The following is a 17,326-nucleotide window of genomic DNA, read 5'->3' on the forward strand; positions in this document are numbered from 1 at the left end:
AATACTAGTTTAAAGTACACTTGATGTCTAGCTTAGTGTTTGACACTTCAAAGGAGTCTTAGTGTCTACCTTCAAGTACACACTTGGAATGATCCTTTCAGGTATTAAAAACAGCCAATACAAAAGCAAACAGGAAGTGCGATAGCTTTATAATGTTACAAAATGTAAAAATATCCCTTAATGCCATAGGCGACAGGGTGTCTGTTGCTAAGCGGATTAACAGTCTGTAGTATGAGAAGCAACAATAGAACAAGGAGGAAGTTTGGTTAACCCTACCCATACTAGAAAAAAGAAACAAACGTGGATTTAAAGTGTGGTTTTGGGTGAAGCTTTCAAACAAAAGCTATTGATTGTTTTGAGCATGCTGTTTATGATGTTTCACAGAATGGCTGTAGCTTTTGCAGCAGCTTTTGAATATACCCTACTTAGCATTAAGTGTGACCATTCCAATGAAAGCTATTGAGCAGTCCTGTGGTGCTGTTTATTATGCTGTACAAGGTGGTTCTATAGTTTGAGTCTCTGGATGAAATCCTAAAGTGTGACCATTCAAATGAAAGCTTCTGAGCAGCACTTTCCTGTGGTGCTGTTTACTATGTTGTCATTGGTGGATTTAACTTTTGGGCGTGTCGCTTTTCTTCATGTTTGCAAAAAAAATGCCAACTTTTTTTTTGGTACTAAATCAATTGCTTTTTATCCAAGCTGCACATTCGAACCATAAGAAGAACCGAAATATTAATTTCTTAAACAGGTGAAAGGAATTCGTGCTTAATACCTGCAAAATGTAGAAGAATACAAATCTTGGTGATTATTGTAGAAAACTCTGTCGTTTCTGGAGTGGTAACCTGTAGACCAAAAATATTAGTTTAATTAGTTTAACGTAGAATAACAATGGATACGGGTTACAGGAAATGTGTAAACAATATCAGCATGTTCGCCAACTGCAGAAGCAAATGATGTTACAACAAAAAGAAACTTTCCTACGTGTCCTCGTGAAAATAAGCTGAGGGATTGCAGGGGTTAGCTTTTTGTAAGCCGTTAGTTTGGTACTTCAATTCTGTAATAAAAATACTTGGAATGCCGTTTTGGCGCCTTCTTTTATGGCTTGCTCTCATTCCGAAATCCTTCAAATTGTGCTCCATTCCATTCCAGTAATTCTTCTATTTAGGGCAGAATGAACAATCTTTCATTCTTTCATTAATTCTTTTATATTCCAGTCATTCTAAACATTCCCGTTCGGTTCCCACTCTAGAAGGGACCAAAAAACAAAAACAAAAACAAACCGCGTTCCCATTCTCGTTCATTCAGCACGAGCAAAGTTTGGGAATTGGTACTCTTATACCTAGTGTCACTCGGTTATTCAGACACGACAGACACGAGCGAAAGCTGGGGGCTGGTACTTTTTTCCGGAATATGTGCGACACTGCGATTTACAGGGTTAAAGCTTTAATCCCCAGTATCAACATACAAATTCTCCTTACATTTCTCGTATATTTCTTATGGTGCTAGTTGGAAGAATTTCTCTAAAAATCAAAACATTTCATCTTTGGTGATCATTTATTTTATTCTCATGACCTTTATGCTTGACCAAATAGTGATATTGCGAGGAGAAATTGAATGCTGATCAAAAATAAACTCAACACACCTTAACAGAGCTCTTATTTGCCAAAGTTCCACTTCCTAAAAGGTTTGCAAAATCCGTGCTGGGAAAACAACAACAAAAACGAAAAATATTTAACGCACAAAGCCGGCAATTCAAAAGAACACAAACATTCAACATTAATGCAAAACTAAAATTTGTTTAACACGCATATTTACCTTGTTAGCGGCGTGGGTATCAGAAATGACGAACAGGGTAAAAACACAGAAAAATCCATCTTTTCGCTGGTAGAGCCTTCGTCATCCTTACGACAAAAGCAGACAAAATGAATTGAGAAACAGGAAGAACGGTTGTACTGTTCTAAACAGTTCTGATCAACGAATGCAACTAAAGCTTGATCTCCAACGAGTTGAAGCATGGCACACAGGAACTCGACCAGTTGCAAAATGTATGTTACACACTGTGGCCAGTCACGCAACGCTGCGGAAAGGATACATTCCTTTCCCGGGAAAGAAATGTGTGGTGCGCCCGCTGAATGTCTGCGCAGTTACAAAGATGGACAAGTGTTCCTTAGAGTCTCGTTTTCTACCCTCTACACCCATCCCTAACGTTCCCTCTACCCGCGAAGGACGCGATGAATTAACAATGACCAGAGTACCTTAATAACATATGTGAGTGTTCCTCGGAGTTTCTGCGACATAACAATGCTTTCTACGGTGAAAGCAAACTGTCCCTCGTTCGAAGAACCTGCAAAAAGATATCAAAACACGGTTACTAAACAGCTTTTGCTAGGCTACTGGAAAACCTGTTGATTTGTGATTTGTATGGTCTACGAACACTGTTTCTCTCTACCAATTTGTGTAAAAAGGAAACGACCAGCGTAGAGGAAACCTAACAAAATCTTAGGGGAATAGTAATACTCCAAGTCACTCCATGCTGGGTATCCTGTGATGGACTATAGCCTAGCATCCCACTTCATGCTGGGTGTCCTGTGATGGACTAGCAACCCATCCAGGGGCGGGGTTTAGTAATACTCCTGGTCACGTCATGCTGGGTATCCTGTGACGGACCAGCTCCCATCGAGGGAGTAGTAACTAGTAATAATCAAAGAGTGCGTTCGATGATCTCAATCCCAGACTCTCTCTCCTTTACCAAGTTGATGATGATGTCATCCGCCCCTGCAAAATCTGCGGGGGGATGCCAGATACGCGTCCCAAGATTCATTCATTCATTCAATCAACGCTTTCCCCTACAATCTCGACTCCAATATGTATTAGGAGTGCGTTCTTTCTACGTCGAACGCAATAATGCTCTCACGTGGATTCAGAATTAATCTAGCCTTTACTGTGGGACTTAACAATTTCTACCTAGATAAGGGAGTACATTAAGAACAAAAGCTTCCCAAATAGTTCCTTGAAACCAGTTGTATTGACGAATTTTAGTATACTTGAGCGAATTGAGGTGCGCGATGTAACTCGATTCCTCACCTGGCAAAAGATGAAACGGGACTGGAACACTATCATGGGACGAAGATCCAATCTGTGAAAATAAAAACGCGTTAGCATAATAACAAAGTCGGCCTTCCCATACGCGGCGAATGGGCTTTAAAGAAACTTTCCTTGATTCAAATGAACGTAATTCTAAAAAGTACTTTAGACACAAAAAGGTCAAAAGAGAGCAAAAGTTGCAAATAAAAATTCGAGAAGACTCGAACTCTCCGAGAGTGTATGGGAGTTCAGCGACGAGAGGGCGTAACGATTACAATCCAGACAGCAATAAGTGCCGGTCTCGGTAAACTCTTACCTGTCTTCGATCTATGCTAATGAACACCTAGGGTGCATTCGATTGACCCTATTCCGGAATAGGAATACATACAATGATGACAGCAAATCCCTCGAAAGAGGATTTTGGAATTGCTGAAGTACAAAATGGCTCTAAAATTATCAAATATTTGCGAACGTTTGAAGAAATGTCTTCCCAAATCTATTTAAGGGAGAAATGTAACAACTATTCAGCTTATTGCTTTTCCGGGAATACGGTCAATCGAAGGCAATTTAAACAGATTCTTTCTTGGAGAGTTTAGAGTCGACGACAGTGCATTTTAGATATCACCAACTCTCAGCTACTCCTTTTTGAGTTTTACTCATACTTTGTTTAACTGAAAAACCCCGAGTACAAAGACAAAAACACAACCAAAACTTCTACTCACCGGGCGTATCAGCTTAGTATTGAGGGAATCCAACACGTTAAATTCCATGGACTTGATATGACGATCAGTCAAATTACTGTGAAAAGAATTCAGTGAAAAGAAGTCGTGAGAAACGAAGCAAAACGTCTTTTATAAAAGCAAATTAACAACTGAAAGTTATAGAAGATGACCAACGAGCAAGGAACAACATAGTGTAAAATACAGAGAACAACAGATCAAGCGTCGCACGATGTACTGACCTAAAAATAATGGAAACTACTACTTGATTTCTGTTCTGAGAGGTCACTCTTGTCTCGTACATCTGAAACGAAAAGGGAAAAGAAAATCAACTCAAACACCAATAAACGTTTTCACAGTAAAACTCGCCATTTTGAAAATGAGGAAAACAGGGCGCGGATCACTGGGTTTGTAGGGAAAAGCCGGAGGCAAAATTCAACGTCAAAAAATTTCCGTAATTTTTTCTATCAGTGAAAACTACGAATTGTGACTAGGCCAGAGAATTTTCTGTTTAAATTTGAGAGGTACATCTGGGCTGGAAAGCGTGTTATCGCGTTTTTTATCTTCCATACATTTGTCTCTAAAACCCTGTCAAGGTCAACTCAGTCTACAGACAAATACATGGTGAATTAACAATTAGCATAACCAGAACTTGCTAACTGTGATTGGTTAACAGTTGAACAAATTTCTGCGCATATTTTTTGTTCGACTTAAATAAAAGCGCTTTAGCTAAGCGGTTGTTAATGCGGTTCTTAGAAAGCACGCGTGGGGTTCTATTTTTGTTGCTGCTGTTGCAACTTTCATTTTTTACGAAGAGAAACTTACGACAAGCGCAAAGAGTTTCGTTTTAGATCTTGACAACATCTCCGGCTGATACCTACCTCACCAGCAACTCATTGTTATTAAAAAAAGAAAGAAAGAAAGAAAGAAAGAGAAAATAGAAGTTGATCACTCACCAGTCTCAGAGCACTGCTTTCTGAAAGAACTTTGTAAGTTGTAATTAAGGGCTGAAATAGAAAAAGAAAACATCAAATGTAAATCTCTCGTAATAAGTTGTAGTTTTTATATTAAATTGTTAATGCCTGATGTATTTGCCGTGTTTTTAGACAAAGAAGATGATGATGACGATGGACAAGCACCCCATTTTTTCTTGGAATGGGGGAGGGGGGTGGGGGTAGTATTATACTCCAAGTTGCTTCAAGATACAGAAACGTAGTTAAGCTCTTGCTACAAGGACCATTTAAGTTCAAAGTGTGCCTTGCATTTCAATCATTCAGGTTAATTTAGTATACACTGCAAGAAACCTTTCAGCCTAACCTGTTTTTTCTCTTCCTTGATCTCCATGATTGACGGCTCATCCTGTTTTTCCGGTTCAGCAGCAGGTGTGTCTACTGAGTCAGACTTTTCACTACTCTTTCTCTTTCTCTTCTCCTTTTTCCTTTCCTTTTCATGTTTTTCTTTCCTATCTGATTTATCTTTACGGTGTTTTCGTTTCGATTCTTTAGAGTCCGTTGTCTGCGGGAAGAAAACAACTCTCAGTTTCTCCTTTAAGATCATTTGGGGGAAACAATTGTTTTAATTATCGCTGAATTTACCTCAGTTTGTTTGCTGTCTTTCGGTGGTCTTTCGACTGGTGCACTGTCAGGTGAAGGCGCTGTGGGTGTTTCAGCAGGCTTGAGATTTAAAACAAATTGAAAATTACCCAATAATTGCAAATAGAGAATCTTTCAGTCAGCATAATAATTACATTTATATAGCGCAAACCTCTATATGGATATATTCAGTTGCGCTTCACAATATTGTTAAAATAGAATTACGTTAAGAGCAACTAAGAACACAAGAAACTATTAAAAACTACAGGCCCATACAATCAAAGGCAGCGATTACCTAGTCAATAAACTAGGTAAAAGACGAGACATGAATAAAAATCTATTTAAAGGCTAAATTTAAAAAAATGAGTTTTAACAGCAGTCATCAAGTACACAAACGAACAAATAAACAGACACATGAATGAATTCACAAATACATTAAAAACAAAAATCAATCAATCAGTCAGTCAGTCAATCAAAACAATCAACCAATCAGCCAGTTGTTCAACTAATAATCAAGTCGTCAATCAATCAATCAATCAATCAATCAATCAATCAATCAATCAATCAATCAATCAATCAATCAATCAATCAATCAATCAATCAATCAATCAATCAATCAAAAGCAACAACAACAACAAAAACAACAATCAAGTGATGAGCAGCGAGCACCTTTGGTGGAGATTTTTTCTCTGGAGTTGGAGCAAGCCAAAATTCCATGTCATCCTAACAACAACAACAACAACAAGGATGTAAATTGGTTCATAAAGTCACTGAAGAAAGGGTGACAAAAGGAAGGGAGAGAGAAAAAAAGGACATACACGTAACACTCATCAAGGCTGAGAAAGTTGCATTGTATAAGTTTCTAAAGGATGTTAAGGACGGTGCCTACTTTTGTTACTGAACATATACTCTGCGCATCTGGAGATACTCAGGTTTCCTACGGTTGGTGCCTACTAAAACAGGGATATTTTTGCGCGGTTAAAAACTATGCGGAGAAAGCAGAACTCCACAAGTGCTCTTGGTATCAAAATGAAAATTGGGGGTAACCATGCATTTTTCAGAGTCCGATAAAAACGCCATACATTGCTTTCTATTTTACGGCTTTTTTGGATAATTGTTGCTTAATTATCTCTAAACAAAAATGCGTGGTTACCCCCAATTTTCTATTTGGATTCCAATAGCCCTTGCGAAGATCTGATTTTCTCGCATAGCCATAAACCACGCAAAAATACTTCCTTATTAGTACGCACCGACCTTAAATACTTAATTATACTGTACAGAAAAGCAGGCAGGGCTGTGAAAGATAGAAGTGAGCCTTGGAGGCCATACAGATTCAGCGTTTTAATCTGATTTACAACCAAGCCAGGAAAAGACAAAAGAACAAAAGAGTGGAAATAGGGGCAATTACCTGGGGATCATTTGGTGTGTCTGCAGAAGGATTGAAGTCTTCCAATTCTGTGATCACTTTCGAAGGAGTTTTCTGCGGACTTTCATCTTCCAGCTCATTCTTTGGTGATTCAGGATGATCAACCTCTCCGTTAAACATAAGATTATTTTCAGCGGCAGGTTCTTAAACAAGATATACAGGAAAAGAGGATGCTTAGTAGAATCTTTGATGTAATAATCCAGCACAGAAAGTCAGGCACATTCAGTAATGTGCAAATTGTTAGCCGTTCGAGTTGACGTTTTTTTTATTTTATTATTATGTACGCCTAACCACCAGGGCCCAGTTGTTCAAAGCCCGATTAAGCTAATCCCGGATTAACGTGAACTTTGATTCAGTTTAATCACTGATCAATAAAGATTCTCTCAAAAGATATTTGTCCCTCAATTTTGACTTAGACTTTTCCTAACCTTTATAAGAAATTAGCCTTTTAAACCATTTCAAACGCGCGCGATGAAAACCTTGATTAACTTATACTCGTGGATTAGCGTTAATCGGCTTTCAAACTACCGTGCCCAAGGTGCAAAAGAATTTTCTGAAACATTAAAATTTTTATGCTGTGACATTTTTTAGTGATAACAAAAACGAACAATGTTTCAACGTCTTCATGACACCATTGTCAAGTTCAGTTGTCAAGAGCCGTTAATTTTCGCTCATTTTTAGTTCAAAATGTTACTCACTCAGTCATTCTTGTTTAAGAGTTTGATGCTGTTCAAGAAAATATTGCCATCTTCAATCAACACTGGCTATCTCTAAGCTCTCACATCTCAAACAAAAACCTATTTTCCTCGGATACATTCTCCATGCAAGTTGTTAACTTTTTTTTTACTGAAAATTTCAAAATCTTAGCATCTTGAACATTGAATATATGCATGTTTCACATATTCATATTCACTTATTCATCCTTCACTGGTATATCACAAACTCACAGAATGACCAGCAGCTCCCAGTTGGCTTGATAGCTCAGTTGGTAGAGCACTGCACTGGCATCGCAGAGGTCATGGGTTTGAATCCCGTTCAAGCCTGACTTTTTTTCAGGTTTCTTTTCGCAACTGCTCAAGTTGTGTAACTAACTGTAAGGGTCTGTCTTCTATTTAATCGTGAACATTGATTACACTAAGACTCTTACTATTTCAACACAAGTTACCCAGTCATCTGGTGCTGGAAACTTACTACAAAGACTTAGCTCTACAAAATTAATGTTGGAAGGGCCATACCTTCAGTCTTGTGATGATGTTTGTGTTTCGTCTTCTTGCCTCTTTCCTCTCTATCCTTTCTATGCTTGTGTTTGCTCTGTACACAAAAATACAAAACAAATAAAATGTTAAAATACATGATGATCATGATTTGAAGAGAGCAATGACCATTGTATGATCTCCATGTGGTTCTCACACAGGTGTACTCTATTCAGATCAAATTTTAATAAAAAATGTCACAGAATTTTACAGTTAACTAATAAGAATGAACACTTCACAGCTGTCTCACCTTTTTTCCTTCACTGTCTTTTCTGTGTCTGTGCTTTCTGTCCTTACCATGTTTCTTGGGTGTGGCTTCCTACAATCACACATGATGGAGCATATAAATTTAAGTGTTGCAGATAACTTTCAAAGTCAGGGAGTCGATGAATAATTTTGTGGGGTCAATTCTCTCCAAGAAAATGAATAAAACGAGACCGAGGATGGTTATCGTAATTTTATAACGAAGTTTTGATTTATTAAAATAGGAAAAAATTTGCAATATTTTGGCTCATGGTCATGACTCTGTAATACAGCTGCTGAAATATTGTAAAAATAATGTTCCTCATTGTAATATAGCAAAACTTGGACTGATTTAAAATAATGATAACCACCCTTGGTCTGGTTTTATTCATTTCCTACGTTAAATTGTCCGATGGCTCTGAATTCTCTCCAATTCTTGTTAAGTTTACCATTCATTTTGAAAGGTCAAGAAGCCCGCCGCGGCTTTCTTGGGTTTTTGAACTGAGACCCCTCTCTTAACTGGAACCCTGAGGTCAGATTCATGAGCCCTCTAAGTTACGATATACATCTTACACATTGTTTCTTGACAACAGGCTAATGTTAGTCCTACAATAAACTGTTGTTAAAGTGTGTATATGACGCAAAAATTTTTCCTTCTCTACTTCGCAGTCTTATATATACAAAAACCGATTCTAAACTTAAAACTTACATGAAGTTTTCCAAATGCCGTCATTTCACGTTCGAAACAGCGCTATTTTGACTCTAGAAGTGTCGCTGCCACACGGCCAAAATATCACATAATAAGCGTATGTGACGTCACTTTACTTGATAACAAACAGAAATGGTGGCGGAGTAAAGCCACTTTGCAGAGCATGGAGTCGTTCTTTTAAAGCTGGAGCACCTAATAAGTACTGATTTCTTACAATAATACGGAGGAAAAATGCCCAAGCATCTTCAGATCCAGCAGTCTGTGACACTTAGATACATCTGATCTTGGGGGGGCTTTGTGAATTTGGCTCCGGAATTTTATTTCTCATATTATCAAATGCAGGTGCACATTGGTCTCACCGGACGCGTGACTTGTAAAAGGGATTACAGCCCTTCTTTTAATACTACTTACCTCTTCGTTTTCAACACCATCAGAAGGTTGTGTTTCAGATACAACGCGATGTTGACGGACTGGAAGAGCCTCTTGTGCCTCCAGAGGTCTGCAGTGAAATATAAATAATAATTATTAACAGATATCACAAGCTGTTCAATTCAAGAAAAAGAGTTAAGGAATCACACAACAATGTTTGGTTTGGAAGACATGTTTTGGTGGTTACTACTACCATTGTCAGTAACAATAAATAACATGCAGATTCAATGGAAATGTTTTAGCGGTTACTTGTTTTGAAGACATGCTTAAACTGACTGATCAGTTACTGCCAACATCAATTACAGAATAGGGAACTTAACCAACAACAACGGCGACGGCAACGACAACGCCGCAAAACAATAGGTTTAATGAGAAAAACAATCGCTCTGCACGTGCATTTTAAATTTTGGCACATTTCTTTGCCGTCCTCTGCAAAACAACAATGTGAAATGACCAAATTCAAGGTTTTGTGGAGAACGTGAACACAACACTGATTTTCAAATTTCTTTCTTAATTCAAACGCCACGCCAACCAATTTGGTTCCTGGGTAGTTTGCCGTTTTTGGACAAGTTGAATGAGTTATAAAAATCACGAAGTAGCATGAAACCATATTTTTAAGTGGTGTTGTCGTTTCCATCGCCGTTGTCATGGCTTAAGCTCCCTAAAAACAAACAGTATTGATGGACATGTTTCGGCAGTTACTACTGCCAAAGTTAGTTACAGAATAAAGTACAGAATTGATGGAAACTGTGTAAGTTATGTGTTTCATTAACATTTTTACTTGTCTCTTGCTATCAAAAACCTTCTGTTCAATTCAGTAATGAAAAATGAAAAACGTACTTGCTTAGATCAACATTCAACAGTCTGTGTGGATCAGCTGTGGCTTCATCTACTTCTTCCTTCTCTCCATCATGATCTGATTCCTCAGCTCCCTTAAAAACAAATATTAAGACAATCTATTCCTTGTTCACCTCATTTAGTACAACTTTCTTGAAAGTTAAATTTAGTTTGTCAAACTTGTAGATGAAGTAAAACCACCATGCCTACCATTTACTAAATGTTGGAAATAGGAAGAATATGTTGCCTATTGAACAAGATATTTCCTTTGAAAAAGGTCCAACATATAGGCATGCGTGTAAATACTGCAACGTTTGAGTGCACTATTCGCAAAGTTTTAACACATCTCCTTTCAAACTAGGCACAAGAAATTGTTAACTTTTGTGAACTTTTTCTAGTTATCATTTTATTTCAATCACATGAATTTCCAAGCTCAAGACATCAACAACGAGTCACCCTCAAAGGTACACAGCACATCCAGATCTGTCTTAAACATGTCCATTTTGAAAATTAACTTAGACTTCAAATGTTACAGAACTATCATAAAAAAAAATATTATAGACAAAACACCCATGGTTTCAGGAAATTTATTAGAGACTTTCATATATGACTATGAGTCCGAGATTAAATACAAGTATTACTTTTCAAATCTAGTTTGCGTAGTTTAGATAACCGCTTGTCACACCAATCTTGTTTCTAGGGTCTCCTTATCTGCTGGTAAACAACAGGAAGGAGCAACAGTTTGGAGCATGTGACTGATTTCAGATTTGACAGTCGTACTCGTACTCTAATCTGAAGCAGGTCCCGATTGACTCAGGTGTTAAGGTTTACACCTTCATAGACACCTAAGCTTATTTCCACTCCTAGCAAAATGTATAATGTCTTTGTGTAATCTACATAATAACCAAAACACAAGTTTCTTACCTCTGGTAATTCTCCAGCACCTGCAGGTAGAACCTCATATGAGACTCCAAGATCTGGTTCTTCCTCATCTGCTCTACTCCCTTTACGACCTGACAAAAAAAAAAAATAATAATAATAATAAAAAAAAAAACAGAGAGAAAAGTATAGTCCGGTATCAATCTCTAAGGCAGCCAACTCTCATAAGGTAAATTACTCTCTAAGTCGGACAGCTTTCTGAGGTCAAAAGATAGATCTCTAAGGCAGAGAAACCTCTCTAAGTCAGAGCCATAATTCATAGATGGTCTCTCTATGTACACCTCTCTAAGGTACACTGCTCTAAGATGTAAAACTCTCTAAGATTGACTACAACAAACACCTTGCTAAGATAAACATCTTAAGATGCACACCTCTCTTAAGTGGGATATCTTTAAGTTAATTTCTTTAAAACACACAGACAGAAATTTAAGCCTGGATACACCAGCAAAATTTATACCTTTCTTTCTTCTTTTCTTTGTCTTCTTGGATGGATATTTCTTGTCAAGAGCCAGACCTAAGGAAAAATTTAATGTCAGTAAAAGCCAAAGACAGAAAATCCCTTGAGATACAAACAGCAACCATGGCCCTGTTTTATAAGATTCTTTTCCACGGTATTTTATTCTTCAAGGTGAGACATGTGTACCACATGTTTTCCTTAAGAGAGTTGTGTACATATATTTACAGCATTCCCCCATAAGCCAAGTTAGTTTTTTGAATCTACAAAGTCATCGTCACCATCATCACCATCACCATCATCGTCATCATCATCATCATCAACATCATCATCGTTGTCGTTGTCTTCCCTTGTGAAGAACAGAGCCTTAAAATTTTTCACAAATTAGTTTAATTGGAACTTTAATCTAGAAAGTCCTAAAATTGTTTCTTGGAAATTTTTTTCTAAAGAACATCATTTGGCTTACAGGTGAGAGTTCATTAGCTTCCTTAGGTACACACCTCCTGACACTTTGAGTGATACAGGTAAGTCCAGGTTAGCTACTGGAATATCATCAACCATCACTTGTTTCTTCTTTGCCTGAAAAGAACAAAAAAGAGCCATACTTGAGCTTACAAACAGAGCATACAGGGCTGTCATTAGCGACAGGCCATCAGTTTCTACAGCAAGCTACTACCAGGATTGTCGCTAAGCGCCGGCTGCCGGCGAAATTCGCCGGCTGGGAGAGAGCTCATCGCCGGCTGAATTTTGGGTGGGAAGCACTTGGTTAAAAGGGCAATGAACAGTTCTTTAGCAAGCCACCCACAAGCAATTGTTCGATTTAGAATAATATATTTTAAGTGAAAAGGTTGAATAAACTCCTGACTACCTTGAGTATCGATGCCATAAAGCAATTGAAATAAAGTCTTGTTTTGAGAACTTGTTTACCGTGTCCTCTTTCCGATTTCCGTGTCCGCCATCTTGTCAACACGAACCTTGGTAGCCCCCGCATTCAAGGCGTTGCGAAAGATTGGGAACGAGTTTATTACCAGGCATTTGTGTCAGATCGGAGAAAGAAGAAGTCTTTCTCTGTTGCATGACAGAGAAAAAAACCATGAAGGAACTTCTTCGTAATGTTTTAATACAGCTTTCAATTGGTTAAATTTTATTGCTTACAACATGTTTATGCTCATGAATAGCAAGAAGAACTGGGCAAACGGAGGAACAACTGAACAAACCAGAAACGTAAACGGTCCGCTGAGTGCTTGCCGGTAAAAAAGGAACGAATGAGAAACCAAGTGAACGAACCCGCGAAACTGGATGAACAGCTGAACGAACGAGTGGACAGCTCTTTTGTTTGCAGTTCTAAGCGTTTATAAGAATCCATTTTCTGATATTTTAGAGCACTTATCTTTTCGGAACGAATGGAAAGCGATGTAGCTTTTGTTCTCATTACTTTAATGTTAAGTAAATGTTGAAAATCTTACGCACGTTTTTTCATTTTTAATGTTAGAGTATACACGGCATTCATGAAAAACGGGTTTTAGTTAGATTAGATTAGTTGTAGTTAGGTTTTGAATTTTGTTTAGGAGTGTTAGGTTATTTCTAATTTTTTTATACCCCTGATGGATTTTACCGTGTTTAAATAAAGAACTATTCTTCTAGTGAGCTCACCAAAAAGAGAATTAAGAAAACAGCATAGATTGACGAACTGAAGTAAAACAAAGCACTGTCTGCTCAGAAGCCAGGTCTGTCATTCTCCTTCGGGGCACAGTGAACAGACCTGGTAGAGAGTTCAAGGAACGCCAAACAACGAAAACCACACGAAGGAAATATGGAAACGTCAAAGCGAGGGAGAAAATTTTGAATAAATTCAGGGTGAATCTCTGTACCACACGTTTCAAACTGTGGCACCACAGCTGACCTTCTCTTTAATGGTTGTTTCTTTTGGCATAAAAGAGCCCCTAGATTTCACCAGAGTGCGCCAAATTGAATTAAAATTTTCAAAATTTCCTGGGGAGGCCCCCCAGACCCCCCTAATGGGAGGGTGCGACCCCCTCCCATACCTACCCCTCCGACGGCAGAAGGCACTTTGCGCGTTCTTTAGCCCGCTCAATTTCTCAGCTAACCGGCAGACAAATTTCTTAGCTACAACCCTGTACTACTGGGAAGAAATACATCAAACACGAGGAAGAGTGTTTCATCCAATTTCCAAACACAGAGAAATGCGTTGAAAAATGAGGCTCAGCCAACTTTTTTTTTAACTTACTTCAAAGAAATTGGATGAAACACTCTTTTTGAGTGTTTGATAAAGAGTTTAAACCATTCTTGGAGAAAGAAATCAGATCACTTTTCCAAACCTCCTTCAGCATAGTGATTTCCTTTGTTTTATCCTCATGAATTATTAATGAGTTTGAGTTGATATTTTTTTTCTAAAAAATCGGATCTTTCGGATCATGACCTTTTTTAAACATATGGGAGATTACTTAAAATGGGACATGTACGCCAAATTTCAGAGATCAAGACTGAAGCGTTCACGAGTAATAAGCGAGAGAAGTTTGGTTTCTACGGGGTCTTTCGCGGAAAAAAACACGGACTGCCTACTGCGAAAATCCTTGTGTTGTCTTCGTGTACAATTCCCCAAAGAGTATGATGTTGAGAGATCTGTCAATAGTGCTCTCTTTTATGTGAAAGATGTGCCCGTTCTGGATCTCTAGATGGATGAAATAAAATTATTGTCTTCGCTAAAGACATCATCTTTTGCGATCAACTCAGTGGTGACAATTTAGAAATGGAAACATGGACGCTTTTGACGCCGGAAATTTCCTCAAAACCGGTAATTTGAACATCTCAGCAGTCTATTACATGAAAATATTGTTTGTAGTAATATCGCAATTCGCTTCTTGGCGCGATAATTTCACAAATAAACGCTATTTCTTATTTTCACCACCTAGCCAACTACCCAACAGCACACGCTATTCCAATATTTTTCTTTCAGGTTTGCTGGAACGCCGAACGGATACGGGTCGCCTTGCGTAATCCAACGAACGGCGATCTATGACTGCAAGCAGCCGTACTTTCCCCCCTCATATCACGCACAAAAAGTGACGGTAAAATTATGCGGCTTCGCCGCTCGCTAGATCTGTCGTGCGCTAGATGCGCGCTCCAAATATTAGGAGAAGACAGAGACTGCTCGCAGTCTAACGGCGATCTCGAAGCCAGGAGAAAACAGGAGAGAAATGCGTGATTCTCCAGCCAGCTTCCCTCAACTTATCAAAATCTAGCCCTATCCTCGACTGTGATCCTGAACCACAAGCTTTGTTAGCCTTTTCGGACTTCTCCTTCATAGTGTGTAACTGCTTTCTCGGCGGCATCACTTATACTTTTCCCTTTTTTTAAACGTATATTTCCTCTCTAAACTAGCTTCTTCGATCACACATGCTTGCCTGTTTGATTCAACGCCGTCACACTGTTGGGGTTCTGTTGCGGGTGCCGTTGCTATGCAGAGGTGTCATTGTTTATAATCGCTTCTCCTGATTGGTTTCGCGGGAAAAATAGCACCCCGTAAAAGGAAAGAAAGGGCCTAAAAAGGACCGTTTTTGATGATTCACCGCTGTAAACTGTTATTACAGGCGTAAAAAAACATGGCTGCCATTGCATCCAAGCCGACGAAAGCTTTCGAGCTGATTTTTTGACGATTCCAGCGCAATTTTGAGAAAAAAATACATGTTGATAGAAAGGTGGGAGTTGGATCAGTGCAATATCTCTTCATTGATTTATAGCATGGACTAGAAACTTGGCAGACGTAAACTACATTAGTGAAGGAAAATTTTTGTGCGAGTACGTCAGATGGCTGCGAATGCGAGACTCATAGCCTCATTGCCTATTTCGTAAGGGTGCATTGATGACATTTCTAGTGGTAATTCGTTTCCATTTGACTTTTCTGTGACGTACTCCTACCAAAGTTTAGATTTTAATGATATGTGTCAGATGGCCCAAGCTTAAATAAGTGGAATGAATTCTCTTTAAGCTACATTCGAAAACACGAATTGGGAAGATATCAACCACGCCCATTGAGAGCTCAAATTTCACAAATTCCTTTCATTCTTTTATATTGAAAATGTTTTTTGCGGGAACTACATACATAAACGTTTTACATGTGAAAATATGATAAAAATTGAACAAGTATTTCAACAAATATGATTCATGTAGATATGTGACAAAAATGCGAAAATTAGCCTCCAGTACCACCTTAAGTTCTGGATATAATCTTGTATTAATTGCTGATCATAATTACCTGTAGGTCTTCCTTTGCTGTCATCTTCAGATAATGTGGATTACTAAGCTGATCTTGTTTTCTTTGTTCTCGTCTCTGAAACAAAAACCACAACAAAAGTTAAGTGTTAGTCTCCCAACAGCTAATTACATTCATCTGTTAAAATCCTTGAATGATTTAAACACAAGCATGCTTGCAGACAATCAAGGTAATAAATTTTGGGATACAAACAAACCTTTTGCATTTCTTCCTCATCCTCTGACTCATGCTTCTGTTTCAGGCTTCTGAAAATAAAAAAAAATTATAATAATATCATTAGCAAAATTGGTAAAACGGGGGCTAAGTGATTCATTATATTATAATCACAGAAACAAGGTAAGTAATTTGGGCTTATTTCCATGAAAATATACTTTCAAAACACCCTTTTCAAAGACTTCTATAATACAGGCATCATAACTATATCTCTGTAATATAGGGATTTGCTTTGCCCCTTTCAGTGAAGTTGTATTAACCCTTTAAGCCCTAACAGTGATCAACATCAAATTTCTCCTTGTAATATTGATGCTCATCCAACCCCTAAGGTCATGAGAATTAAGGATATGATCACCAAAGGTGAATATTCTTGACATTTTAACAACTTCTCCCAAGTAATTTTATAAGACAAGTATGTGGACAAGATAGGAGACTTTGCTCTTTGATATTAAGGATTATTTAAGGGTTAAAGAAGTCTGATGACAGTTAATTCATAAATTACTCTTTGAAAATAATTGTTTTACACTTGGTCCTGTTCTCTAATTCACATCAAATGTCTGGTTACTTAACTTTGAGGGTTGGGGGCCAAATGTGTCGTGTTTATGCCTTCCAAAATTCAGCTGACAAAAAAATTCATTTATTCATTGTATGATTCTCTAGAAAATATCCATACTCCCTCCCCACCCATGAAAAGTCATTGGAAATTCCAAGGGGGTTGGAGTGGGGTGTTAAAAGCCAGAGTTTTCAAGGAAAGCATAAAGTAAAATGGAATTTCAGAGGGGTGGGGTTAGAGTCCAAACCAAAACCCTTCTGTGGGAGGGTATGAGTAACAACACATTTTGCACTCCATACTTGTGTTCACTGGTATCATCAAATATCGTCTCCATCTCTTCTTCCTCTTCTGAGCTTTCTGATGGTGGGTCATTAATCCACTTATCAAGGTCAAGTCTAAACAACAAAAAACAACACATTATGAAATCGGTAGAAATGAATTTGTTGCCACAATACTGCAGGGTTTTCAAAAGTGTTTGAAACTTGATCCAAACTTGAAGTGTTTCTTTGAACACATACAGCAATACTGCGCTGAAATTACAGCTGGTTTACATTGTATGATTTGTAAAGTAGTTGCAGCCT

At 38.1% G+C, this 17,326-nt stretch overlaps 1 protein-coding gene across 1 annotated transcript in view; it reads right to left on the bottom strand.

The window, feature by feature from the left end:
* LOC146463662 (AP-3 complex subunit delta-1-like) overlaps positions 1-17,326 on the bottom strand; it is a 43,759-nt gene that overhangs the window by 3,871 nt on the left and 22,562 nt on the right. Inside the window, exons 23-44 of the mRNA XM_085084065.1 lie at positions 17,045-17,140; positions 16,176-16,224; positions 15,962-16,036; positions 12,186-12,264; positions 11,689-11,745; positions 11,217-11,305; positions 10,296-10,387; positions 9,438-9,525; positions 8,325-8,393; positions 8,057-8,132; positions 6,804-6,964; positions 6,065-6,118; positions 5,399-5,476; positions 5,121-5,318; positions 4,760-4,810; positions 4,046-4,107; positions 3,807-3,882; positions 3,085-3,136; positions 2,256-2,344; positions 1,816-1,901; positions 1,643-1,700; positions 773-842 (exon numbers count right to left, since the gene is read on the bottom strand). Coding sequence (XP_084940191.1) covers positions 773-842; positions 1,643-1,700; positions 1,816-1,901; positions 2,256-2,344; positions 3,085-3,136; positions 3,807-3,882; positions 4,046-4,107; positions 4,760-4,810; positions 5,121-5,318; positions 5,399-5,476; positions 6,065-6,118; positions 6,804-6,964; positions 8,057-8,132; positions 8,325-8,393; positions 9,438-9,525; positions 10,296-10,387; positions 11,217-11,305; positions 11,689-11,745; positions 12,186-12,264; positions 15,962-16,036; positions 16,176-16,224; positions 17,045-17,140 — 1,805 coding nt within the window. The remainder of the gene's footprint in view (positions 1-772; positions 843-1,642; positions 1,701-1,815; positions 1,902-2,255; positions 2,345-3,084; positions 3,137-3,806; positions 3,883-4,045; positions 4,108-4,759; positions 4,811-5,120; positions 5,319-5,398; positions 5,477-6,064; positions 6,119-6,803; positions 6,965-8,056; positions 8,133-8,324; positions 8,394-9,437; positions 9,526-10,295; positions 10,388-11,216; positions 11,306-11,688; positions 11,746-12,185; positions 12,265-15,961; positions 16,037-16,175; positions 16,225-17,044; positions 17,141-17,326) is intronic.

The sequence above is a fragment of the Pavona decussata genome, unplaced genomic scaffold (assembly GCF_977016875.1).
Source record: "Pavona decussata unplaced genomic scaffold, jaPavDecu1.1 SCAFFOLD_175, whole genome shotgun sequence".
Classification (NCBI taxonomy): Eukaryota; Metazoa; Cnidaria; class Anthozoa; order Scleractinia; family Agariciidae; genus Pavona; species Pavona decussata.